This window comes from Parus major, chromosome 3, assembly GCF_001522545.3.
Source record: "Parus major isolate Abel chromosome 3, Parus_major1.1, whole genome shotgun sequence".
In the NCBI taxonomy this organism is placed as follows: domain Eukaryota; kingdom Metazoa; phylum Chordata; class Aves; order Passeriformes; family Paridae; genus Parus; species Parus major.
In genome coordinates this window covers 267,285-294,818 of record NC_031770.1, presented here as the reverse complement: position 1 = coordinate 294,818, position 27,534 = coordinate 267,285, and the positions used below count along the sequence as shown (strand labels likewise).

Below are 27,534 nucleotides of genomic sequence, written 5' to 3'. Positions count from 1 at the left end.
TCAATAATGGAAGGATGGTTTAAACTCGCTTCCTGTTTTCATTTCTTCTGCAGACACCGTTAGCGTGTCAAGGCTATAGGAACGAGGAAGTTGTCTCTGAAAATGGGACAGTTTGGCATCTTTAAGATGAAAACTAAATGTCAGAGAGCTAAAAGATACAAGAGTTCTGCAAGAAGTAACTCTGTAACACTCTGAAATGCATGGGGTAGAATTATTGACATAGAAGTATCTATGGGATTCCATGGATTGGAAGATTTGCTTTATAAGCTCTATGGGTTGCATTAGAGGCATTCTTAAGCGGCTGCAAAAGTACCTGCTCCTAATGAATGTTTAGAAGCTTTTAACAATTTTTAGTCAGCTTAAATGAGCAGTCACCACTAGCTGTGAGAAGTGATTCATGATTTCTTTTTGAGTATAAATTAGATTGTATTGTGTATTTTAATGTGGGCCCTCTGTGTTAGGATTTTATTTTGGCTAAATAGCTGCAGAAATTTGTTGAGTAACGTTGCTATTGACCGTGCCTGGCAAGTTCAAGAATCCCAAGTTTCCATGGAAACATTGAGCTTTGAAATGTTTTGGAAACTGAGCACTGGACCCAAGCTGGATTTTTTATCACCAACAAGAATACTCCTGTATAAATTCGGTTCTGAATGCGCTAAATGTGCCTTTAACATGTATCAAAATGGGGTCTGGAGGACTGAATGGTCTGCTTCAGAATAAAAAGAAAAATTTGTTTTTAATGAGTAAAAAAGCATCCCCTGTCCCAGCAGAAATGTACTCAGTTTCTTCCCTGCTAGCAAATAGCAAGGAGCTCCCTTGATCTGTCGCTGCTCCATTGTTCCACATAGCAGTTTTGTGGATTTAGGAAAATCTGCTGACCTCTCTTTGTCTTGTGGTCCCTGAGGTGCAGGACCTGGCTGGATTCAGCCTCTCTGGTACTGGGATAGCTAGAGACAACCTCTTGTCAAAGAAAAAAGTGATACTCAGAATAAACAGAAAACTGACAGCATTTAGCAACCTGCCTCTAGTCTGGGTTGGAAGGGTGCTCTTTGTGCTGGGGTAATGAAACCCCAGTTCTGGTTTTTTACCTCCCAGAAATACAGTTACCAAATGTGTAATGAAATCAGAGCAGAAGCAGAAATGCACTTTTTTGGGGAAAAGAGGATACAGACAAGAGTTTCATTGTCTCCAGTGAGGTTTCTTCATGGGTTTGAGGAAATTGGAGGGTGAAAGGGCTCTGTAATGGTAGGGAGAACAATGCAGTGATGATTAGACATCATCACCGTGCTTCTCATGTTAGTGACCTCCCCTTAAACAGTTTCTCTTCAGTAAAAATGTCGTTCTCTCTGCTCTGACCCTTTGCTCGTACTTTCATGTTTATTTCTGAAAGACTTCAGGGCAAAGCCGGTTCACCAGAAGCCAGTGGGACAGGACAGAAGGTATCACTGGGACCTTGGGGAAGTGCAGGAGGCTTCCCAGGGCATCTTGTACCTATTGTTTAATAGAAAGGGAAAAAAGACCCCAGCAAATCTTCACAGTGGGGCTGTGTGAATTACTAACCATGATCTGATGCTTCACAAAGATGAAAGTTAACCCCTAAACACTTGAAAAGTCTAGGAAAAACCAGGCAGGTCAGCAATAGTCTTAGGTCTGAACTGAAAATACTTTGGTTTGAAGGAAAGGTGGGCCACTGAGGGCATATTACTGGTTGAAGTCATGGTGTTTAATTTTTTTTGGATACTTTTTCTGAGCTCAGCAGCTGACTGCTTCACTGCCATTTGTTATTTCCATGTCCCTTCTGAGAAGAGGCCGAGCTGTGGAGTAACTCAGCACTAAGTCTCTGGTTTGGAGTGTTCAGTTTGGAGGCACCAGGGTCTGCATTTTAAATCTGGTGCTGTTTCTGCAGCCTGAGAGCTCCCCAGCACCCAAGGTCGTCTTCTTGCAATTTTAACATTGTTGTAGAATCATAGACTGGGTTGGATTGGAAAGAACCTTACACATTATCCAGTTCCAACTCCCTACTGTGGGCTGGAACACCTTCCACTCCCCCTGGTTAGTCCAAGCTTCATCCAGCCTGGCCTTGGACATTTCCAGGGATCCACGGGCAGACGCAGCTGCTCTGGGCAGGGCCTCAGCACTCTCACAGGGAAGAATTTCTTCCTAATACCCAATCTACCCTGGCCTCGGTCAGCATGAGGCCATTCCCCCTTGTCCTGTCACTCCAAGCCCTTGTCAAAGTCCCTCTCCAGCCCTCTTGTAGTCCCTTTGTGTACTGGAAAGCTTTGTAGTTGCTTTCTTAGCCTTTTCCTGGTTTTCAGTTTGTTCCAGCTGATGTCCCCATGCAGAACTTCAGCCCTGCCATGCTCAGGGGCACTGGCACCAGCTATCCCCTCAAGACAGGAGGGAAATGGCTTTGCTGAGAAATTCCCAAGGTTTTGCCTGGCAGCTGAGAACGGGGGGCTTGGGTCTCTGCATTACCCCAGTGTTTTTGACAGCACAGTGCTGCTTCCTTTTTCCCAGCTTCCTCCAGCAGATTTGGAGCGCAGTGCCAGGATATTTTGGGTTGCCAGCGTGAGGAGCCTGTGCACAATCAGAGCTGAGCCTGTCCACACTGAGCAGGGTGGAGGAGCAGTGTCTGTGCTCAACCATCCCTCCTGCTCCTGGCTTGGCACTGCTTCTTGTAGCCATGGGAACGGGGGATCTAATAGGCACCTGCCTCCCTGCTGCGAAGCGCTCGGGAAATGTAGGTCACCCCGGACAGGTCCTGTCTCCCTCTATTTCTGCATGGGATCAATACCCAGACACGTCTCATTTCTGCAGCACAGAGCTGTCTCCTTCGAGCTGGGATTTCTCCAGTGCCCTGGCCATCCACGCTGGTACTGTGGGAGCGCTGCTGGGCACATCCTGGTACACAGGTTGCTGGCCAGAGTCAACCTGGCCTCTGTGGCTTCCTGCTTTGGTTGGGGTGTTTTAATTTCCCTCCAGCAGTGGAGTTTTAGCTGGGTTTGTAATGCAGTGAGAGTGGTTTCAGGGGTGGCCCCTTGCTAGTCCTGCCCTCTGCAGGGGTCTGTGGGGCAGCAGCAGGGGTGGTCACCTCGGCCTTTTCCAGCCCCCTGGCAAGAAGGCAGGGCTGCAGGGATTGCTGCTTCTATGGCATTATGCTCTCTTGGGAAAAGCTTTAGCTCAGTGAAGCGAGCTTTAGTTCAAGTATGAAGACTGTCGTGGGAAGCGCAAAGGACCGCTGGACAAACATGAAAAACGACCATTTCTGTCCTGTGCAGCGGAACAGGTATTTTCAATAAGATACTTAATCACCTTTGATGCAGAGATTGCGTGTTTGTTTGTTAGAATCATCATTTTCAAATCAGTCCTAATGTAGTACTTAATCTGGCATTTATAATCCTTTTATGCAGGGCCATTGCATTTTCCTAATTCTTTAATATCCTTTGGGGGAGGAGGAGTGGGTTGTTTTTTTTAAGTGTGTTGCCTGGCTAAAGGCTCCTATATCATCACTTGGAGCTGAACACGACTGAGTGAGGATGGGGCTGAGCCTTATTTCGTGTGTTGAGTCCTCCAGGTTGTTCTCTGCTGCCATTGCACAGGCCAGGTTCCGTGTCCCACAAGCACTTCCTTAATTCCTAGTGGCAATTTCAGGTGGAACAGGCTTCAGTAGGTGCTGCCCTGCTCCTTTCCAGAGCTGCTGCTCCCATGTGTGTGCCTGCAAGGACAGGGCAGCATGTGCTGAAGGAAAAATCTGTGGGACTCCTTGGTGGAATCTCAGTATTGCTTAGATGGAAGATGATACCAGCTCATTATGCTGAGTGTCTCAGCCGTGCTGTTAGCCTTCTCCTCGCAGGATGTGCCGTGCAGATTGGCCTCCCTGATGCTCCTGCCTTCCTCTCTCTCGCATAAAAAAGCCCCCACTGGTCCCTAGTCTCTTTCCGAGTCTGGCTTGATATTAAACTAAATGTTCCAGAGGAACTTCCAAGGAAGTAACAGTTACTATCTTCATGTGTTCACTGACTGTGGGTAGCTTCCAGTGGTTTAGTCTGTGAATGAGGCTGGGGTTTAGCCAGATACTCCTTAGATTCTTTATTTATAGATTTACAGTTTATTGCACCCAAGCCACTTGAATAAACTTAGAGAAGACTCATAGCCAAAACCAGATGTGTGAGAGCAGCAAGGTCATTAAAGTAAATGCTGGAGTGTACAGCTCACGTGGGCTCAGCCTGGTCAGTGCTGTCAGCCTGGTGCTCATCCTGAGGGGTGCAGAGGTTTGGCTCATGCTTCCAGCTCCTGCAGCAGGGTGCCGGTCCCCACTCCTCAGGGGGATGAGCAAGGGCCTGTGGGACGTCAGTTCTTTCACATTTATTTTTCCGTTCCTACTCATTTCAGTGCCTTTTTTGCCTTTTGTCTTGTACCTGAGCCTACTAATGAGAAAGCATGGGTGGACAAAAAGCAAATTCCCTTGTCACCCTTGAAAGCTGTTGTTGTGCCCTCTAAAAATCCGGACACCATGAGAGTCCACTTTAATGCTGGGACGTGGAGATGCTTTGGCAGACTCGAGTGCACTGACAGAAGCCCTCCCCTGGGATCATTTGAATGTGTGTATAAAAATCCAGAGAAGGAATTTCCTAAGCTGACCAACTGTTGGGTGCCTTGCCCCTGGTGCCTCTGGTGAGCCCCGTGGAGCTCGGCATGGCTTGAGGACAGCGACAGACAGTGCAGTGCGTGTGTGCCACGTGTGGGGCGGCTGGGCTGAGCAGGGAGCCCAAGCAGCTCCATGGGTGTGGATCGTGTCAAACGGAGAGGACACGCTCGCTTTCCAGGGATGATGCTGGATGGACACATTGCTGTGTGTTTGGACAGGACAGCGAGGGCATGACCCACTGCAGATCAGTGTGATTCGCAGATCAGAACTCCAGGCTGAAGTTAGGAATCTGCTCTCCATTGTATTTCCGTGTAATTTGGCCACACCGCTCTCTGGAGCCCTTTCTGATCCTTGCTCCTGTGGTGCACATTGCCTGTGAGCCATTTCCTTCCTTGATCTCTGTTCACAGTTGGTATTATGGCAGCAGCTGGTGCTCCCTTTGCGAGATCAGCTTCTTCGCTGCACCCAGCAGAGACCTGGAGCTTTGCTTGCTCTTGTGGTCCTCAGGGTTGTTCAGCAGCGTAAGATTTTCAAAAAGCCTAAGTTACACTTACTCATGTTTATGAGGAGGGACAAAGAAGCACAGAAACGAGTGACATTCAAGCCCCTACTGTGTCAAGATAGCATCAAAGTCATTTGTTATGATGAAATTCCCATCTCTAACCCTGAAAAAAAATACACTTGAATTATTTTTGAGCTCAAAAAGTTCTCATGGCTGAGATGTACAGCAATTATTGGCTTTTTGCAGCAAAGTTGTAATTCTGGCAAATTAGAATCTGTATTTATGATGGGGTTGGGGGATTTAAACATGTTCCTGGGAAATCAAAATAAGAACAAAAACCTGGAAATCTGGAGGCCATTTTTATTGCTGCTTTCTCTCCAGAAAGAAACACTCTGGTCTCCTCCCATCACCTGAGCTTCTGCAGGACTTCAACAACAAGCAAAGCCAGAGGATCTGTTGGTGATGTGCTTGGGAACTGTGGTTCCCTAGGATTAATACACTGTTTTTCTACAAATATTGGCCACTTTTCTCAGCTGTAGTTAGTCACTGGAGCTTCACTGCTTCTAGAAACAACTCTGTGCTGGTGCTTGGCAGGTGTCTTTGAAAGGTGTCTTTGAACCTTGCATCAAGCCTGGGATGTGTCCATGCCAGAAAACCAGAGTGGGCTGGGAGGCAGACTCAGCCTGGCTGGGGCGGTGGGCCCTGCTGGGGCTTGGTGTGCTTTTCCCCTGGTTTTCCCCTATGCCAGTGGGCATTTTCCCATCCAGTGGTGGTCTTTGTGTCAAGGTGGGGAGTGAGCTCCTGCCCTGTGGGCAGGATGGGCCAGGTTGCCCTCCAGCCAGGCCTTTGCTGTGTGGATGTGAGCCACACTGTGTCCTTTGCCTCTCTGGGCAGAGATCAGGCCCCAGCACATTCTTTTTAATAGTGCAGAAACCTAGATTAAATGCTTCTTGCATGAAACTGAAGAGCTGATTGGTTCTGTGTCCTTTCAAGTTCTGCGTTCCCCCTTGGTTTCACTTGTTCTTGTGTGAAGTTCGGCAAGATTTACTGCTGGGACCCAGGTCACGTGGCAGGGTGCTTCAGTCCAGCAAAACAAGCTCCTTTCTCCTTTTTCAGAACACTAGATTTCAAAAATGACTCCTCCAGGGTTTAGATTTCATAGAACAGAGTGATAAAAAAGCCTTCCACTGCACAACGGGGAAGAAAAGGAAGGTAAAAATACTTCAGTGTGGCTTAGCAATGTCCAGAGAATTTAAAAAAAAGAAAAAGAAAAGCAGTCTTTACAGTGAAGATAAAACGTCGGCAGCTTTCAATAGTTTATTAGAACTTTTGGCTAAGTACTCCATGATCTTTCAATTAAATCCCAGACAGCTCTATGAATTCTTCTTGCAAGAGCATTTTATTTTCTTGAAAAGCCTGTACCAAATCAAACCTGAGATGCGTAGGGATGCTGCCATTGGGTTCTGTGTGTCTCCAGACTCAGCCTTTTCTCTCCTCCGTTGCAGGCTGTGTACATGTTCTACGCCTTGGCAATCGTCTGCGATGACTTCTTTGTCCCTTCGCTGGAAAAGATCTGCGAAGTAAGTGTTAGATGTTCCTTTCTCATGTGCTGCTTTCCCAGCAGTTCTGGGGAGCCTTGGGGTGTGCTGACGATGTATTGACTGTTGTCCTGCAGTGTTGCCCGTGCTGCTTGTCTTGTCACTCAGCATGACCTGTGCATGTTGACTCAGCTCCGTGTTCTTCCTTGCAGGACAGGCTCTCCAGGTGCTCCAGGCATTCACACTGTGGGGATTGCTGCGTTGCCTCTCGTTTGCGTGTCTTTGCAGATGTCTCTGCAGAAACACCAGGCCCTAGCCTTAGCTGATACAAATTAAAGCTTCTGGTGATTTACCCCAGTAGAAATCGTGGGTCTTGTACCCTGCCCTCAAAGTCATGAGTGTCACATACCTTGTGTTGTGTGGGTGTAAGCTGTAAAGCAGCAGGGACAGCTAGGTCAGCTGTAAAGAAGCTTGGGAGTGCTTCCAGCAATTGCAGGGGACTCTGTTTCTCTTTGGTAAGGTCAGGATGCCTGCATTTTAAAAGACAAGGAGTACATTTCAGCCTAAATCAGCTCAGACAGCCACAGAGCGAACACAGACCGTGTGCCCAAAGTTACTGCAAGCTGTATCTGCTGTCAGATCAGGCAGTGAAATCTCTGTGTGGAGAATATGGTTGGTCTTGGCAGTGAGAGGTCTGTGTCATTTGTAGAAGACGCCTGCCCACGTGCCTGGGAGCAGCCATCATCCGTCAGGGCGTGGGCTGTGCTGGCCCTGGGAGAGGTGGGGAAGTTGACAGGACAAGTTATTTGTGCTGACAGCACCCATGGGAGCCGTCTCTAAACCAACCTGATAACTGGAAGTTCAGCAACCTTCTGTGTGGGCCTTTTTTGCATTATCAAGGAAAAAAGCCCCCAAGAAATTCCACTTTTTGGTGCTTAAGTATAGAGGTAACTGAAAGGTAACAACACAACACAGGAGCTTCTGTCCTGCACCCTCTGGGGCTGAATCTGGGGAACCCCATTGCAAGGTTCAGGAGAGGGAACATTGTTGTGGACATGGGGATAGGAGATGCTGGGGAATGTAGACATGCTGAGTTCTTTGACATCCCCTCTCCCAGGCAAGTGAACCTCACTGAGAAGTGTGGCTCTAGAAGCTGGCTCGGGTGTCTGTGGATGAACAAAACCTAAGCTGAACAGGACAGTGTCCAGGACAGGCTAATATTTTGGGGTGCTGTCAATATGCCCAAGGGCAAGCTAGCCATCCAGAGGGTCACAGGGTGACAGGAGATGGAGGGAGGTTGTTATTTCTCTTGGCTGAGCACTCCTTAAATACCACCCATGAGCGTGTTTTGATTTTGCCTCGCTCATGGCCGAGAGGCCTGACCTGGGTCTGTGGAGCACTGGCTCCTGTTGCAGTTCTGCCAGGGGCTTTGAGTGGCCCTGGACAAGCTCCATTCCTTCCCTGCACCTCTGTTTCCTGCGCTGCCTAGTAGAAAAGTTGATCCTTGACTGTGCTTACAAGTGACAATAGGAAACACTGTGCATGATGTTACTTACCAGTGTCTAACTTCACTGGTGGTAAACTTCACTGTCACAAGCGAGGGGCTCTTTTATGGTCATTAACTCTCTGCACATGCAGGATCTGTGTGTCTGCACCTGCCCCAGAAGCTGGTCCAACAAATGCCAGCCTGACAGTGCCATTCGATCTTCTGACAAATTCTCAGATGTGCTTGGGTTTGTACAGACGTGTGATGTCTAAAATACAAACACCCTCCCTGTGTGATTTACTGCAGTATTTGCAAGCCCCTGGGCCCTGGAAGGCAGTTTTTGCTTGCTTAGGTCTCTGCTTTTTTGGTTGTTGTCTTCTTAATGGTACACAACAATTCCTGATGTGCCTTAGTGGTTCTGAACCATTCTGTTATCCAGCACCACCAATAATATGACAATAACAATTTTTATTCAACTGTGTGTGAAAGAGAAAGCTCAGCAATTGACCACCAGATCTGGAGTACTTGTACTGTCCAGGAGAAAGGTGCTGTGGCATTAGGGATTATCAAAATGGGTCACATAAATGGATCAGACTTTAACTGTTCTATTGCTCCTGCTTGATTATCTCCCAGAAAGGTCTTTTCTCAGCCCATAGATATTGTTTGGAGACATTCAAATATTCTTAAGCATTTTACACACCAAGAATTCAGGCCTCCTGCCTGAAGGCTTTTTTGGCCTTGAAGATCTATCAGTAGTTGTTCTACATCTTCTCACAGTTTAGGTGCTCTAATTCTAAACTAAATGTCCTTTTTCTGGTTTAGCTCCATCTAGTTTGGGAAGCAGTTGTTGAGTTGAACCAGCAAGCCATTTGTGCTCCCAAATGTGTGTTGACAGGAGAATTTGCTCCAGAACACTCGCTATGGCAGACATTCGCTTTCTGTGTTAGCTCAGATGTACTTACAACAAAACCCTGATTTTATTTTGTTTCTACTTGCACTTGCCTGGCTGCTCCATTCTTGGTGTTACAGAGCATTTACACTATGTCAGTGGCACACATTTGTCTGCAAATAGATTTTTGCCTCCTACACGGGGTGCTGTTTTTTGCTCTTTTGTATTGGCGTAACCATCATGTGCATTTCGGTGAATCCTCGAGGGCTTGTACTGTAGCTTTGAATTAAACCTGCCCCCCAGGAAGTCAGCACAGCTGGTTTCCTTGGCTGGTGGCTTTGCTTTCAAGAGGCACCCTGAGTTCCAGCAGCTGCTGCAGGATAGCTGTCTCCATGTTTCATGGAGCATCCTGCAGAAGAACCTGGCCTTTGGGGATCTGCTTCTGGTCCTGGGAACTTCTTTCATGATAGTTTTAATCCTGTTTAAAATGGTTTTCCATTTTGTATTTTATTTATTTATTTTTTTGTATTTTATTGGGTTCCACAAGCATTATAGCACTCCAGCAATGCTGTGGTCTTCTGCTTCGAAGGCATTCCTGGCAATAGCACATTTTCCCTTGTCCCCATAACTTATCTATGAAGGGCTGTTACACATGTATGGGCAGTGGATGGAGTTACCCTCTCTTAGGGGCCAGGAGTGGATTCCATTGTGGAATCTTCAGAAAAGGCTGCTGTGAGGATTTCTGCTCTCTTGTCTCTGTGCAAAGATACTTTGGCAAGGATGGAGCAGCAGAGGAGCTCTGAAGTGCTGCAGGGGAACAGAAGGAGGTTTCCTGTGTCCTGCCAGGGTGGTGGGGCTGCCTCAAAAGCCAGATCTGCCTGGGACACTTTCCACCACCCTGGGCTGCCTTCCGTGGGTTCCTGGCTGCCTTTCCTGTGCCCCCACAGTGGCAGCTGCTGCCTTGGTGTAGTAACAGCTCAGGGTGGTGGCCGTATGGCAGGAGCTGGCTGTTGCTCCTGTTTAACAGGAGAAGGTGCCTTGTGGCATCTGCTGAGCAGCAACTGGTGCAGATGGAGTAGTGGGAGTGCAGACAACATAGAGTGTGTAATTAACCAAGGAAATCTGTGGAAGCAGCATATGCTGATGAAGTTTCTTTGGAGCAGTGGGTCCCTTCCCTTCCAGAAGCCTCTGTTTTTTAGAGAGTCCTTGGGTACTGCTGTGGAACAGGTACCGAGGTAAGTGATGTAGTCCAGGAGAAAGGGAGTAAGGAGAGGGTAAACCAAGGCATAAGTCGTACCTGGGAAGGTGGCTGGGGGTGAACCCAGCCTGTGCCCTAGCTCTGCCCTTTACAGACCAAAGTGGGAGAGGTAAGGGGTCTGTGTGTTGCTGGGGTCGAGGAGCTGACAGACCTGTGAGTGGTGAAGCTGCCTTCCTGTTGGCTGGATTGCTGACCTTTCCCTCCTCTCTAAAAGTGTCAGTGGCATAACCTGACCTCTCTGCCAGGCCATGCTGACTTCAGTAGCCAGTGCCTGTGGTGACTTTTCCCCAATACTTAATCCTTATTTACACAAACCCTTACAGGTACCTGCTCTCAGCCAGCCGGTTAACGTTGGGACTGGAATTCCTTCAGCTGCTTGGTGTGGTAATCAGTGACTCTGTGTTTCTCTGCAGCGCTTGCATCTCAGTGAAGATGTGGCTGGGGCAACTTTCATGGCAGCAGGAAGCTCTGCTCCTGAGCTGTTCACATCTGTCATAGGTAAGGAGCCTGCAGCTGCTTCCCAAAACCTGCACATTTTCAGAGCTGAAACAGGATTCCTGCTGGCCTGCAAACTGTGTTAGAATCCCTCCTGTGTTATAATCCCTCCTGGCACACATGGCACTGACTATCGGGAGTCCTCGCCAAGTGAAGTGACTCTGGGAGTGCCATTATGTCACAGCAGAGCCTGGATGTGACCCTGCCAAGACAGGACTAGTGGGCACTTCACCATAGCTGCACATCAGCCAGGCTGCACCTACAGCCTTATCCTCTCCTGGCCACTTTGCTGCCCCATCTGCCACACTGGCTCCAGGCACAGTGGGAAAGGATTTTCCCCAGCCTCTCTGGTTGATACCCTGACACACTGTTCATGTCCTCAGCAGCAGGTTCTCTGCCATCACCTCCCCTCTGGTTAGTCTTCCAACACCATTTTTCACTGGAAAAGCCAGTCTGGGGAGGAGAGGAGGATTTGAAATGCTTTCTCACAGCAACAGGTTGGTTGCAGCTCTCTGCTTAAGGGAAGTGTGATGAAGGGATTCAGTGTGCAAAACCCAGGATACTCTGGTGGTGCCCCCACAGCTGTGAGGGAGGGGCCCTGCAGGCACTGTTACAGAGTGATGCTCTGCCTAAGCATGAGGGTGAGGTGTTCCTGCAGTCTGACTCACCCACAGCTCCGCTGGCAGGGGATCGTTAGGGCAGCAGCTGGGAGGGTGCAGGGGGCTCTCCATCACTGAGCAGAATTAGTTCTCAGCTCAGATACTTTCTCTAGGAGACACCTGTCTTTCAGTCACAGCTGCCAGATGCAGAGCATGAGTTAATTCACACAAAGCTGTGTGCTCTGCAGAGAGATCTGACTACACAAGCAAAGCCTTAGCATTTGGGAACTTAAATTGGACCGAGTTGGGATTGTCCTTTGATTAAGGGTAGTGCAGTACTAGGGTGAAAATAAAGCCAGATTCCTTCTGGTGACTTCAAGAAGCCCTGATGGTCATCAGATTGTTTTCCTGCTGTGGCATAACCCACCAGGTGCCGTGTGTCACTTGGCAGGTGAGTCCTTCTGTGTTTCTGAGAAAAGGATGAAGTGGGAAAAAACATGTAAACTGCACTGGCCAGATAAATAGTGTTGGGACCTTAAAAGCAAGTGGTGAATTTGAACAGTCTGACAGCCAGCAGGAGATGGAGTGTTATTTTTAGGCTGGCTTCCTAAGGAAAGGATTTTGTGCAGCACTGTGATGCATGTGTCTGTCAGTTCATCTCCCTCACCATTAACCTCATTGGCCAATTTTAACCAAATTTGACAGAAGAGCTCTGAAAAAAGCTTGTAACACAGCCCCGTAACTCATCCTGAGAGGCATCACTTGGCTTGTGAGTAGCTGTGGCCAGACAGCTCTGAATCATCTCCAGCTTCTACTGAAGCTTCATCCCTACTGAAACCGTTTGGGATGGGGATATGGGAAGAAGGAATATCTTATGGGAGACAGTTTCCTGCAGATTTATGTCCTACCAGCTGCTACCACAAGCTTGCAGTGTTTTATGGTGTGTGTTGCCATAATGTTGGGTCACAAGACCAGGAAGTTAGTCACTTGGATGTGTCTGAGGTGCTTGGTTTCCGTCACACAATCCATCCAGGTCCCCTCAGAAAGCAACTCTCTGCAGTTTGAGCTATTAGATATGAGGAAAATGTGGCAGAACTAGTTTTTTTTTTTAATGAATCTACCTTTAGATTCATTAATGGGGTCTGAGGTCTGCAATTTTCTGTGAAAAAAGTCAGTTCTTCCCCATTTACACAGCTTCTCTTGAACTTGTTTTTCAGGTGTTTTTATCACAAAAGGAGACGTAGGCGTTGGAACCATTGTAGGCTCAGCTGTATTCAACATCCTCTGTATTATTGGTGTGTGTGGGCTTTTTGCAGGACAGGTAAGAGCATTTAATGATTCCTTACAGTTCTTGCTTCACCCTGCGCCTTGGCTGTACTGCAAAATCAGATGCCAGGTTCATAACCCTGTCATGAATTTCTCTGGCTTTGCTGTTTTTAATAGAGCCCTGTGCTGTTCCTCCCGCATTTTTGAAATGAGAAACAGAGCAGCAGACGTCAGCTCAGGCATTTTGAGCTGCCCAAGGTGTGTGGGTGGGCAGAGGAATAAACATTGGTTGTTTGCTCCTAGTGTAGTTTGTGACTGTTCTCCAGCTTGTCAAACTGCTCGTGACAACACAAGCTATTCATCTGAAATTAAAGTAATTAAGTTGTGAGATCTGAGCTGCTGTCTGAATTGCAGACATGATTGACTGTATAATTAAATACCTGAATCTGCATTTACCTTGGCACTTGCCAACGTGCCAGGTATTTTTACAATCTTGTAAATGTTCTTTGACATGTTACTATGCAGACTTATTTGTAAAGAGGAGAAACAGGGTCATGATACCAGCACAGGGCAATGGAAGAAGAACTGAGAAGAGACCTTGGCGAGCCTGGGAAAACATGCGGAGAAATGGGTTTTTCTGTGTGATCCAGTTCTGTTTTCATTAGCAGTGAACTTCTGCAGGCCAAAAAGGAACATTTTCAGTGTGAGGAGGCCTCAGGATAAGGTCACAGCAGTACTTTTTATCCACCCACGTGTCCTGATTTGCATGGAACATGCAGCTGGCAGCTACAGATGCTCAATGTGTCAGTGGTTCTGCTGTGACTCCTACTGTGAAAACCCAGTTAATTGAGGTAAATTTTTAATGACCAAAGCCTTCCTAGGGCATGAAGCTCTGTTCCCCAGAGGTGGTCTCCTGTCATCAATAGGACTTCCTTCTCGGTCTGCTTTTTTTCATGCAAATGAAAGTGATTAACTGTCTAGCAGTTAATGATGGCAGAAGAGCCAATTCTGATTTTCACACTCCACAGTATTGACTGCAAACCTGCTAAAAAATGGCTACAAACCACAGCTTTCAGTGGAAAAGGCCTGCTAGAGTTTGGGGCTTGACAGAACATGTCTGTCTTCTTGAGAGGCCTTTTACAGGTGGGAGGTCATTGTTTTAGAAGGATAAATCACAGCCAGAATGCTCTTGTAAACGTCTTCAGCCTTCCAGATGTGGTAGCTTTCAGAAGTTCAAATCATCCTAAGTATGGTCTGTGAGCCTCTTTCAAGCCAAGAGTTGAGATTTTGACTGCTTCGCCACATCTTTGTTTTCTTTGAGACTCTGCTGGTGGTTTGTGTGTGGTTTTGTCAAGTCACATAACCTCTCTTTGCTGCAGTCTAACCCTTGGAGGGTGGGTAAGCACTGGAATGATAGACATCACCATGTGGAACTGTGATTTTAGTTAGCAAATAAGAAATTTCAGTGTCAATAATTCCAATGTTTTCGATAAAACTCTTATGCTTTTCATTGTTTCCCACTCCCAGCCTTTCACCAAAGTGTCATTCCGTTTTAGTGGTGTGATTCATCGTTTGTTTTGTGTTAGCATGAATAGGAATTGGGTTTTATTGTTAACAGTGTCTCTACAGAGGCACTAACATAGGTGGTAAATTTGGTTGTTGGTGAGATTCCTGTTCTGCTGGGGACCTGCATCTCAGTAGCAAGTTGCCAGCTAAGCCTGGGGGTTGGTTGTGCTTGCTATGCTCCAGGGTTTTTTCTTTGGGCTCAGACTGTGGCTGGAGCAGCTGGAGCCCTCACATTTTCAGATGTATTGCCTGTGGGCTGAGAATCCCAGAGATCAGACCTGCAGGGGCCTTCTGCTGTGTTTCCAGCTGCACTCTTTTAGAAAGCTGTCTTTTGGTTTGGTCTTTATTACTTTTGTGACTGGTAAACAGTTAAATTTTAAATACTGCCCAACTCTCTCCAGGATATGTTTTATTTTTAAATTAGGGTGTAGTTTGTATGTGCTGTGTTGGATGCATTCTTCTTTGGCCTAAGCAAAGACTGGGTTTGGTTATGTACACCGTGTTTAGAAAAAGAAACAAATGCACAGCCCCAAAAACCTGGCATGCATTAGCTTGAGCACCAGCCCATATTGTTTATTCTTCCAAGCCTTTACTGGCTCTATGTGCACACTTTACAGGATAAATCTGAATAAGCATCCCACTGCTGGAACAGAAGGGAAGTGTGCCCACGCCTCTGTGTGACACTGCACACCTAAAAAAATGCCATTGCAAGAGCATTGTGAGGGTTGAAAGTCAAACACTGAAAAGTTAGAAAATGGCAGTGTGAGGGTTCCCTGTGCACCCTTAATTTGCCCCCCTGGTGTGTGTGCATTATTATCCAGGCTTTAATTATGGGGTCCCTTGCCGTGTTCTCCACGGGCTCCCTGCCTCCCTCTGCACACAGAATGGACTTTGCTCACTTAATGAGCAGCTATTCAGGATTTTGTTTTCTCTTATTGTTCACTCTGTGCCCTTCTGCCTTATTTACCAGGCTCTATTCAAGCCCTGTTCCAGAGGCAGAATTATTAATTTCCTCTTGAACTTCTGCCGATCTCGTCACTATTGTATCTGAGCAGTTGATGAACAGTTAATTAATTTTCCCCAAACCTCTGTGAGATGAAGGGATGTTTTAAAGATGGGGAAACAAAGCACGGGGAGATTAAATAAAAAAGAATAACTTGTCGTTTTAGGAGCCAATTAGAGCTGGCACAAGCCTGCTCTTTTGCCTGGCGCATAGCATTCTGTGGCATGCTTGTGGGTCCGGCTTCAGATGCTCCACAGGGCTTTCCTTCCTGGATTGGCCTTGGTTTGAGTGGCCATGTCCGTCTCCACACGGCCCAGCTCTCCTTGGGACCATTCATCTCCTTGAGCCATAGGAGCCCCCCTTCCTCTTCTCACTCCTGCTTCCTTCCACAGGGCACCACACAGAATGCCTCTGTCCTGAGCCCTGCCCTCACCCCTAGGGCTGTTCTTGTCTGGAGCTAAGCAAGTGACTTAACTACCTCTCCATCCTATTTAGTGGTTGTTCTTGCCAGTGTGATGGTGTTCCTTCTCATCACTCCCACTCCAGCTCTTGAGGCCTGGGAGAAAAGCTTTCAGCAGATTCCTCCCTTGGGTCATGAATCCACCCGTAGCTGTCTTTTGAGCATTCAGCTTTCTTCCAGTGGTTCTGATCCCTTCTCCTCTCCCCACTCCTCTGCTCTCTCTCTCTTTGGCCTGACTTCTCCTGGCTAATGTTACCCAGGCGAGGGAGGCACCTCTTAAGGTACAGGGGTCTGCTCTGCATCCAGGGAAATAATATTTTCCCCTGTTTTTATCTTCTCCAGAGATTCTGGACTGGAGGGATTAAAAAAGTGACAGTGGATGCAGGTTGCACATGTGTTTGATGGCCAGACAAGAACCATACCCTAAAGGCTGGATTTTCTAAACTAGCATCCACACTGAAAATCAGAGCTTTCAAATATACCTTGAACTGAGACTCTGCAGAAGCAGAACAACTTCACATCTGGCATGTGTTGAGGTGTTTGACCAAGGCATGTTTGGAGAGAGAGTTTAGGTTTTCCTTGTGGACGGTGAATGCTGCCCATGTGCCTGTAGCACCGAGCCTTAGAAGCTCCTCCCGCTTTCTTCTTGCAGCCTGTTGAAATATTCTGCATAGCACTCACACTCAGAGGAGGATTACTCTTATTTCATCCAGGCGGTACATGCAACTTGTAAGCTGTAGATGGTTTCAGTATATGGAAATACTTTAGGAGCTGTCCTCATTCCCCACCTGTGCAGTGCAGGTTGGATGTGTCTGCAGCTGTTTCCTCCTATGTCCCTACACCTGGGCCACCAGCACGTTTCCCTGCAGGCAGGCAGCTGCTAAGGCATGCAACCCAAATGTTGTTTTTTAGCTGCTGTGTCGGCTTTGCTTCCTTCTGGCAAAGGGAAAATGAGGAGGTAAGGGAACAGCGAGGGAGAATGAAATGGCAGCAGATGCAGCCCTTCAGACATTAGTCCAGCAACATTCATGGGGACACATGCCTGATAGCAGCGAGGAGGCTGCTGTCTGCATTGTGATGGATTATATTGGGCTTTTTCCGTGCTTGCGAGCCAGCTGTGCGTGGGGAGCTTGACCTTAGCCTGGGGTCCCCTCCAGGCCTCAGTCACTCTGTCCTGTCTTCTCTCACGCTTGTGTTTGTGCTTCTCAGGCTCTCCCCTCCTTCCCCTGCCCTCTCACCGTCCTTGGCGGCGAGGACGCGGCATTCTCGGAAGCAGTCCTTGCTTAATTCAGCTCTCATTCAAGCCAGCACAAGCAGAGTTTGTTCGGTTTTGGACATTCCCCCGTCCAGCTTCATCTTGTTTGTGCAGCTCTGCTGCTCTCGCCTCGCCATCCTGTTCCCCTCTGTCTTCTCCCAGCACTGACCCTCAGTGTTTTGCAGCATTGCAGAGGAGGGTGAGAAGTGCTTATGTGAGAGCAGTATTAACCACGAGTCACAAATCACTCTGGCATTACCATGTAATTTTGAGTGTGCATGGCTTGATTTTTTTAATTAGTATTTAACTGCTCTGTTTTTCAGTTGAGTCCAAGTTTCTCTATTTTACCTTTCCCCAGAAATAGACAGGCTTCTCTGGGTGGAGCAGGGGACCAGGAATGCTGGGTTGTACCACGGATGTTCTTCCAGTTACTGGTTCTGTCAATGGGTCTGCTGGGTGACGAGGCTGCTCCTCAGCATACTGGAGCAGAAAATAACTACCCTGACTGTCTGACCTGCCTCCTTCTTTTCCAGTGGGATTATTTTACCTCAGGAAGTAAACTAAATTCAGCAGGCTCTCCTCTGTCCAGGTCATGGAACCCTTGTTCCAGCTGAGGAGCCTGTAGGAATTATCAGCTGCCATGGGTTATGTCACTGGAAAATACTCCTGAGAAATAGTGTTAAGCATATTGACAAGGACACTAAACAAGGTTTAATAACCTGGTAGAACGTTTTTTAATGAAGCAACTGGGAGTTTGTAATCTGTTTTACCCCACTTCTGCCATTCAGCCAGCTTGCATGCCTCTTAATCTTTTAAGCTTTAATTTCACTCACAACTCAGACTGCAGCCGTTACTGACTTTCGGCTTTATGATTACATTCATGAGCTTTTTTTATTTTCTTGTCCTCGACTGCAGAGGAGTTTTAAAAGGGGAGAGTTGAAATGCTGTTGCTTTTTCTTCATTGATATGTGACTATCAGTAGAAAACATGTAAAACTCTGGGGAAGTAGTTTGAGGACTTAATGTCAGCTGTTGGGGCTGTTCACTGCTCTCATAGCCCAGGGCACATTGGAGTTTGGTGCTGGCAGCATTTTACAGCGAGGGTGAGCCTGGTCTTTCACTGACAGGGGCTGTGTTGCAGACGTGGGACAGACTAGTAAGGCGGACTGAAGTAGTGCCAGAAGCTAGGGCTGCGGTCCTTGGGTACCTAGAGCTGCTGGCATGGCTGTGGTGTGTGAAAAGCCAGGTACAGGGAAAGCAGAGGGGAATGCTGGCAGGATGCTGTGGAACATCAGGCAGTCTGTAAGGTGCCAAGGCTGCAGCCGGGACAGAGAGGTGTGGGTGGTGTTTCAGGATAGAGAGGTGCCAGTAATTCAGAGATGCTGCCCAAGGCAATCAGAAGAGTTGCAAATGGAATCCTTTCAGCATCAAACTAAACAAAACTAAACTACTTCCTAAGTGCCACAAAACACCATCACCATTTTAGGTTAAGTTTTCTCTGTCAAAATTGACATACAGATCAATACTGTGGATGTACCATTTGTAGTATTTTTTTTTCTCAAATCATTTATAGTGTAAAAGCAAGGGAGATCATAAAATCTATTTTTTTACTTCTGGCAAGGACTGGCCAGTCTGAAGAGACTTGGAGATGTTTACTCTGTGTACACCTTCCTGTCCGCAGCTGTCCTTGAATTCTGCTGTGGATCTTGTGGTCCAGCAGAGGCCTTGGGGTCCTGCTGCCTCAGCACTGTGGGAATCTGAGCTAAAGAGACATGCTGGTCCAAATAACTCAGGGATGATTATGACTACCAGTTGAGCAGAGGAATATTTCTGGCTTTGTCCTGAGGTTTGGAGAGTGTCCACTGTTTCCATTCTGAGAATGTCACATAGACAGATTGCTGCAGCAGTGATGAAAATATCAAGAGAGGCTTAAAAAAGCAAATATTCTTGGGGAAGTAATGAGAATAGACGGAGTTGGTGCACAGTGTACGGACTGGGAGCCAGAGTGACAGCTGAGCTCTGCAGTGAACGGCAAACCAGAGGTGAAATTAAGGGGCTGGTAATTGGAAGGAGGCTTTCCTCACAGCGAGTCCCTTAGATCCATGGCTGCTTTAACTGTCTGAGAGAGATGGATATTTTAAGGCCTGGATTTTAATTTGGCCTGACCTGTGCTCATATTTGGTGCTTTGCTGAAGCTGGGAGTTGTGGTTAGTATTGGTCAGAGCCTCAAGCAAGCCCAAATGCTGCATCGTGGTACCCTGGGATCTTTGGCCAAAATTATGGTCTGGAGACTGAGCTGGATACTCATAGTTTCCTGGGATATCTGGACATGACCATGGGGTATAGAGGGAGTGTCACTTAGTCCAGGACATCCTGCTGTGCTGTCAGTTGCAGCACAGGGGCCTCTGGCTGATGCTGGCTGCCTGCTGACTTTCCTGGGGCTCTGCACAGGAAAGCAGTGGCTTTCCATGCGGGAATCTGTCTAAAAGGTCCGCTGTGGCAGAGTGGTTCAGTGTGCCAGGAGGGGGTGTGGGATCAGGACTCCGGAGATGGCACCTCTGACATCCTGTTGGACCTGCTTGGCTGATTTCTCTGAATTATGGATGTGTCAAAAGTGCCACTAAGAACACACCACCCTCCAAACCATACCAAGGCCTGCATGTGTCTCCCAGGAAAGGTGCAGAGGTTCTGCAATGGCTTCCTGACAGCCACAGGTGGATCTACAGCCTAGTTTAATGTAAAGATGAATACAAGTAAGGAACTGACACACTCTCCCATTAATCTCTGATGCTGCACTGGTACTGTGACCAGTGAGAATGTGCAGGCAGGTGGCCATGTCTTTGAAATTACCTGAGCTGAGCAAAGTAATCAGCTGCAAAGTTTAAAGGTGGAGCTTGTGTCCTGATACCTGAGGTAGAGCCCTTTTTATTTTTGTATAATTCTGAATGCATAAGACATGGATTATCTGCAAACTATGGCCAGCCTGATTCCCTGAAAATCTGTCCCAGACCACCACCTGCGTTCACTTCTTCCTGTAACAGTGGCCAGCAGTTGGTTGTTTCTCTTGCTTTGGCATGAGATCCTGCTGTGTTATCACGGGGCTGACTGGAAATTGTGTTGAGGGTTTCCAGAACAATAGTGTCAGGAGCACAGCCCCCTCTGGAGGGGACCCCAGCAGGCTTCAGAAGGCCCCTCCTCAGCTCCGAGGGCAGCTCCTGCAAACCGGGATCACTGTGTGAGGAGGTTCCAGCACACGTCTGGCTGCAGCTGACCCAGAGGACTGACGCAGCGTGCTGCCGGCCGGCTGTTGTGGGCCAGGGGCTTGCAAGGGATCACAGCGAGCAGCAGCTTTGTCAGGCAGCACAGAACAGCGCTCTAAAGCCAGATTCCTGCATCTGCTAGCGTGTTGTAAGAGCTTCCCTAATCACTTCCGTGCAGTCCACATCAAAGAGGGGAAGCATGAGGTCTGACCCAGATTCTCTGCTTCTGGATGCCTTTTGACAGTGGTGGATTTACTGCTGCTACATCTCTGTTGACCTCCATAGACTCTTAAGGCTAATCACTTGCAGGGATTGTCTTTAATCTTTTGACACCCTTGTCCAAGCATTCCTGCCTCTCCACAACAGCAAATTAGGTTATTAGCTCTTAATACCTAAAAATCTAGACCTTCTGTGCCAGAGGGTAAGCGAGAAACAAGATTAGGGAGATTGCTTCCAAAGCCTAGCATTTCCCAGCAGTGTTTGTAGCTGATCAACACTTGAGAATGTCAAGCAAAGAACCAGCCATGAGATGAGGAAAACCCCCAAAATAATTCAGAGTGAGGAAGACCCCTGAAGAACATGGATGTGATTACATGCTTCTCCTGGAAGTTTAGCAACCAGAATACTCAGGAATGCACATGTGCTCTGCCACATGTGCCGCTGTGGGCAGAGCAGGCTGGAAAACAGCCAGCTGCCTGTGGTGATGGTTGTCTCCTGGATGGGAGAAGAGCTTCCATACTTCTAAGAGCAGAGAAACAATTTGGAAGAGCAGAAGAGAGAAGGGTCAGTTTTACAGGGGATAAATGGTGAAGTTCCAGAATGAGGCATGGGGCATATTGCTGCTGAGGTCCTGGTTGCCCTGAGCCAACTTCAGTTCAACACAGGCAGCAGACACCAATGTCTGATTTTAGGGGATTTTTCCCTCTGCTGCTTGATCTCCACATGTGTGCTAGATGGAGGAGATGGTGTCTGCTGCACAGGGCCACAGCTTCAGGGGTTGCAAACCTCAGGAATCAAGAAACTGAGAAAATCTTGGTTTTCCTGCTCTCCAGCCGATCAAAAAGGGAAGTTAGCATTCTGAGTAGTAAATGTTAGATGTGGGATTTTGCAGGGTGAAAGTTTACCTGTGAGAAACCAGGTACCCATTACAGGTAAGTTTACCCCTAGGTGTGATGCTGTGGCATGCAGGGGAGCAGGCTCAGTCTGTCTTGTGAGGAGCCATCAGAGGATGCTCTTGTTTAAGCCTTTACTTCAGAGCTCTTCTTTTCAGCTCAGGGGAGCTGGGTCAAGGGACAGCTAAGAGGGCACTTGTCTGGGGTTTGAATTTCAGATGCTCACTTCAAAAGGCGTAAACATCACTGGATTGACAATCAGTGGTTGTACAGCTGCCTCCTTATGCTCAGCTCATGCAGGACCAGCTCACTGCTGGGTTACAGTATGGATAGTATGAAAAACTCAAATTTGGTTATGTTTTTACCCAAGCTGTTTGCTTCTCTGATTTGTTTTCTGCCTTGCTGATCTGTAGTTTAAGTGTTTTCCAGCATGTTAGGTTTATGGGGAGTCCTCAGTGGCTGCAAGGCCCAACTTAGGCCTTCAGGAGCTCGGTAGTTCTGGCTCAGGACGTGGTTCTGACCAGCAGGCTGAGCGCTGCCATTGCCCTCAGTGCTCACGAGCTCCTTTCACCCTTGGCACGTGGTTGCCTTACGTGCGTGGCTTCCCTGTATCACGTGAACCAAATGCTTGGGCCCTAAAGACATCTGAGATTTAACTGCCCCAGTTATTGCACCAGGGAGACCCACTCGGATGTCTGTGAAATTTGGGCAGCCTCTACAGGTGCCAGGCATGAGCATGTTCCCTTCAGTCCAATCAGGAATCAGCAGAAGAGTCCTTGTGATTGCCACAGGATCTTCATCTATCAGTTCTAGTAGGTCCCTACCAGAAAGCCCCATTTAAGCATCTGGATCTTACTGTGCTCATTCAGGCATCTGAGGAAAATTTCTTGGGAAAATATTATCCTGCACCTTCAGGATCATTGTAGAATATTAAAGAACAGGAGGAATACTACCTTGACTCCTCTTTGCTTTCACAGGTGTGCTGTGCTGTGTGGTGAGACCCCTCAGGCTAGGGACAGAGGTTATGAGACAGAGCTTCTTCCTGTAGGGGCTGTCCCTTGCTTCAGAAACGTGGCTTCTGTGTGCAGAGCTGTAAAATCCCCACCAGCATCCACACTGAGGCAAGTGCAGAGGACCTTCAGCAGCATCCTGAAAACTGAGTGGAATAACGTCAAATTGTTCTATAAACTCCATTGCAAAATTTCTTGCAAACTCTTTGGAGCAAAATGTGCTCAATCAGAATGAAGGGGCACACTGATGTAAAACGTGAGATTTAATTGAGGATCCCTGAATAGAATTATGAACCCAACTCCATGTTCCTGCATTTGGAAATTTCCATCAGAAAGCATCTTCATTCATGTGTGTGTGCGCCTTGAAATGTATTGTCAGCTGGTAGAAATCTGGTTTGACCAAGGGCTTTAAAAGCCTGCTTTTTTGTTTCAGGTAGGAGTTTCTAACATGTCAATGGTTGCATAAAGAGACTTTACACTGAGCATAAATTATATCAATTTTAGAAAGCCATGCTACTAAGAGACTGTAGAGATTTTTTTAGGTATAATGGTCAGTATCTTTTTACAGCATTTGTTTCATAAGCAGTTTCAGAAAATTCCAATATTATGAGGCAATATGAAGAGAAATTTGGGAAACTCTTCTTGCTAACACTGAAATAGAACTGAAAATTAAGTTACTGTTCATGTGACCGAATTCATACACAAGCAAGACTGGAGGGTATGGTCAGAAAATTCATGTATGTGTTCAGATCCAATCAGTGTAAATGAATCATCTTCCTCCTTCAGCTTTACACCTTTGAAGGATGTGACCCAGAGTATTTGAAATGCACTCCAGGAATGGGAAATAGAGATTTGAAGAGAAGCTTCTAGGGAGGGGACTCCCTAGAGCTGCAAAAAGTAGAATCATATTGAAGATGTTACCTCCATGACTGCTTTCAATTTATCCTTTTGAATACTATTAATGAACTTAAAAGATAAATTCATTCACTGGTATTTTCCTGTAAGATCTGAAGTGTAGGCTCGTGCAGCCTGCAGTGAGAATTCTTCATAATTTCTGTGGCTTTGGAAGGTGTTGAGTGATGTGAACTGCACAGCGATCCCTCTTTATTCTCCATTGCATATAAATTCCTGTGTTTGTTCGTGGCACTTTGCTGGAGCGTTGACTTGAGTGTCCCAAAACCTGTGTAGATGCACACAGAGCTGTAGTAATGCTCATCGGTGCTGGTAAAGCCTGAGCCCCTCCCTTCCTGTAAAGCAGCACCCCTCACAGACTCCTTGGGCACTCCTTGCAGCCCGACGTGGGGGACAGCTGAGTCTGCAGGTACTTCAGATGTGGCCATTCTTGTTTCCCTTGTAGCTGTTCCCCCAGCAGCCACAAAAAGTGTTTCCTGTCTTGGGCCTCCTTCCTTGAGTTCCCAGCACATGTGGGGACAGCTCCCTCAGAGTGACGGGCAGAACCTGGGCACACACACTGCTGGTGTGGCAGTCGTGCTGGAGAGAGCCTGGCTAACACCCTCTTTTTGCCTGTTTCCCCAGGTTGTTGCACTGTCCTCGTGGAGTCTCTTGAGAGATTCAATCTACTACACGCTGTCTGTTGTTGCACTCATCGTGGTAAGTTTTTGAAGGTTCTTTATCTGTGGGAGCCCATGTCTGTCTACTGCCACCTGTAAAGGGAACCTGCGTGGCATCACAGTCTTGTAGCTGGGATCCCAGCTTGAGCTGGGAGATTACTGCTTGTGGAAAACTGCTTCTGGTCTCCCTGGTTCTGCTGGGAAGTTTGGCCCGAGGGCAGGAGATGCAGGATTGTCAGGAGACACTCCTGATAGCTGAGGTGGGGTGTGGTGGCCCAGTGCAGACTTGGGGTGCAGAGTTAAACCCACGTTCTGAGCCCCCAGGCAGCCCTGCAGTGCTCTCCTGGCAGTGGCCTTCAGGACTTGCTAAAAAACATGTCACTAAACTATAAGGAGGCAGCACTTGTGCCCAGAGGAGAGAGATCTGAACAGCTACTACAAAACATTCAGGTTAGTTTTTCCACACATAATAGGGCATCAGTGCATGCTGAAAGCAACTCCTCAAAGACTACATTTTGAGTGGTTCCTTAGTGCTGTGCCTATCCCGGTTTTCAGCAAGCTGAGAAAATTCTCCAGATCTCTCAGAATTGGGCTATTCGGTGAAATCAGGTTGGCACAAATGTTAGGCAAAGACACTGCTGTCAGTTTAGCATTACCTTTACAACCAATACCAAACAATGCCAAGAAATGTAAAAATGGAGTTTTCAGGTAGCAGTTGCACTTCTTTTTTTTTCCCCCAGCCCAGTCTAGTACTCCAGACTCCCTCAGACAGGAGGAGTGATTTTGTGAGGTTAACTTCCATATGTCAGCGAGAAGGGGACTTAAGAGTCAGAAGAGGCTCACTTGCATTTCTGCATCTGGGTTACTTTGGTTAGCGTATTTCAACAGTGGGGTTTGGTTTGTTTCCTCCTGCCTGTGTTTCCAGAAATACTCTGTAGCTGCAAAAGCCTCAATCTGCCTCATCCCAAGCAGGGAATCTTTCTCAACCTGTTTGTACTTTTATTCTCCATACTGCAAGGCCAGATATTTTATACCTGGTGAAAAAATAACTTCTTTATATAATTGTTAGCAATGAGCTGCAAAACCAAAAACTTTTTTGTTTTGACAGCTAGAGAGCAGCCTCATACCACAAAGTGTTGCTAAACAGCAAACAGAGCCACACATACTAATTGTAGTGAATTCCATTGCACAAGCTTAAAGACATCCAGCAAGCATTCTGAGGTCACTTCACAGGAAGCACAGATGTGGGCATCTGCCTGGCATCTGGCCTCCTGGTGCTTGGACTGGACATTTCATTTATTGTGTGGAGGCAGGAAAGATGAAAATCTCTTCACTCAGTCATTACTTTTAAATTCTTTAAGCAAGGCAGGGTTTTTTTCATGCCTGGCTCATCCCCATGGTTGTCAGCTGCATAAGGATGTGGAGAACAATTCTCTACTCTTTTGTGTCCAGTGCACTCTTGAAATTCCTATCTGCTATTTCTGTGGCACGAGGAAGTTGTGTGGCTTGCAGAACAGACATCTCTGTTACCCCTAAGACTTCTCTCCAATACTTTATTTCTGTATAAGCTGTTCTTTGCAATTACAGAACTGCAGGAGTCCTTCTCTTTTGGGAGTGTACCACATAATACCAGGATAAGGTTATTTTTTCCCTAAGCCATGAGTTAGCTTCTCTCCAGCTATATGCCACCTCTTCTGCTCATCTCTTCAGTGGCAGAATTCAAGGCCCTCCAGGCAGGCAGGGCAGCAGAATAATGCAGCTCCAGGCATTAGTGGCTTAATGGCTTGAAGGCATTGCTAGAATTTTTATTCCCATGTTACAGCACTACCTGGTTAATTCAGCTTGGGAGAGGTGGAGCACATCCCAGGTCTTTCAGTGTTACTCCATAACAATCATTGCAAATGACTTAAACACATATTAGGGAAAAGCAGAGAAAGGTGGGAGGAAGGGAAAACATTGTGTTTAAAGGTTTAGCTTCCTGCTAGCTGACGTACCAACCCTTTCGTATGCAATACTGCTCTCCAGCTGATAGCACACAAGAATTTCTCCTTTCAGAGTCAAATACTGCTTCAGTTTAAGAAATTTCTACTTCTGGAAGCCCTGGCTTCCCAGTATCTCTAATTTGTCCTGTCCTTTTAAGACAATCAAAATGAGGTGGCAGGACATTGTTCCTCAAATTCTGACTCTCCAGTCCCCCATGGCTTGGGTGGGAGATGAGCCACAGGCTCTGTGCAGGGCACAGCATAACCTGCTTGTGGTTCCTCCTTCACTAGATTTGTGTGCTCCTTTTAGAAGACACTTGAGTGCTTTATATATATGCAGGGATAATTTTTCCATATGAGGGCATGGAGACTTCTCTGCAGCTGGAATACAGTTATCAATCTTGAAGAATTATATTGTTTGTGGAAGTTTGTTCTTGTGGTGTTTTAAACAACAGCCTGTGGTGCTGTGTTAAAAGTTCCACTCTGCTGATATCTTTACTAATCATATATACACCTGAGGGGAAATAAATATATTCTTCCCAATGCTGAGTTACAGCAACTTTAAAAAGCTTGATACTGTGCTGGGTAAATCAATATGACTCTGTCTCCATTTGCACTAGAAAAAGAAGTACAACGCTGTTGTAAGAAATAAAGCAGTATAGACTCACCTGTTTGATGCTCCAGCCGTTTGATGAGAGAGAGCTCTAAACCACAGAGGTTAGAAGTGGATAAGACACATTTACCATACTTAATTCATCTTGATTCAGCCCTATGATTTTATTTTTAACTTTATAATAATATTACAATGATACCTTGTCTTCTTGTAGAGTTTGGCAAAACTTACTCTCTTGAAAGGAAAAAGATGCCTCTGTATCTTAACGTGAAGGGACGTGGTCAGAGTCATTAGTGACAGAATTGAGATTGGTGCTATTTTTAGTCACAGAAGTCAATGCACACGCTTTCACATCCCATTGCACCAAAACATTGTAACCTAAAACAGGACTTGTCAGATTAGATCACGGTGACTGGGAACTGTAATTTACGACATTTTGTAGTCATGTTTTCTTCCAGTAACCAGTGTAACTCTTGCCTCGTGCCGGCTGTCACACAGGAGTTGCTATTTACAGCTGTATGGCCAACGGGAAGCGTTCGCTGTGCTTTCAGGGCCTCGTGCCTTTGCCCTCCTGTTTCCCCGGGCACAGCTTTGGATCTCTAATCCCCGGTGTGGGCACGCATTTCCCTGCAGGTGCTTTGGAAGGGCCGAGTGGACCATGGCCCGTCACTGAGGCCGCGAGGGCTGCGTGCAGCCCTAGCTCCAGCCTCCTGCGGAGGCACCGGCACCGTGGGTGCCCTCTGCAGCCATCCCGCTGCGGTGGGCGGAGAGCCGGGGGCACGGGGAGCAGCAGGGCTGGCGGAGCACAGCAAGGGGAGGGGCTTGGTCACGGAGCACGGCTGCCACCTGCCAGTGCAGCCCTTCAGCCACTGCCAATACGGGCCTTTTTCCTCGTCCCTCGGCGTGGTGCTGCTCCTTCCCTCACGCCCCTCGCAATGGCGCTGCTCCTTCCCTCACGCCCCTTCCCTCACGCCCCTCGCCATGGCGCTGCTCCTTCCCTCACGCACCTTCCCTCACGC

The 27,534-nt window shown here is 47.3% G+C and overlaps 1 protein-coding gene across 4 annotated transcripts in view; it reads left to right on the top strand.

Annotated features, from left to right (window-relative positions):
• SLC24A3 (solute carrier family 24 member 3) overlaps positions 1 to 27,534 on the top strand; it is a 95,338-nt gene that overhangs the window by 36,061 nt on the left and 31,743 nt on the right. For all 4 annotated transcript variants that reach the window (XR_004496572.1, XM_015621136.2, XM_015621134.2 and 1 more), the window contains 4 exons: positions 6,659 to 6,733; positions 10,738 to 10,822; positions 12,636 to 12,739; positions 23,886 to 23,960. Coding sequence is in view for 3 of the 4 variants with exons in the window: in XM_015621136.2 (XP_015476622.1) it covers positions 6,668 to 6,733; positions 10,738 to 10,822; positions 12,636 to 12,739; positions 23,886 to 23,960 (330 nt within the window). In the remaining variant the exon portion in view is untranslated. The remainder of the gene's footprint in view (positions 1 to 6,658; positions 6,734 to 10,737; positions 10,823 to 12,635; positions 12,740 to 23,885; positions 23,961 to 27,534) is intronic.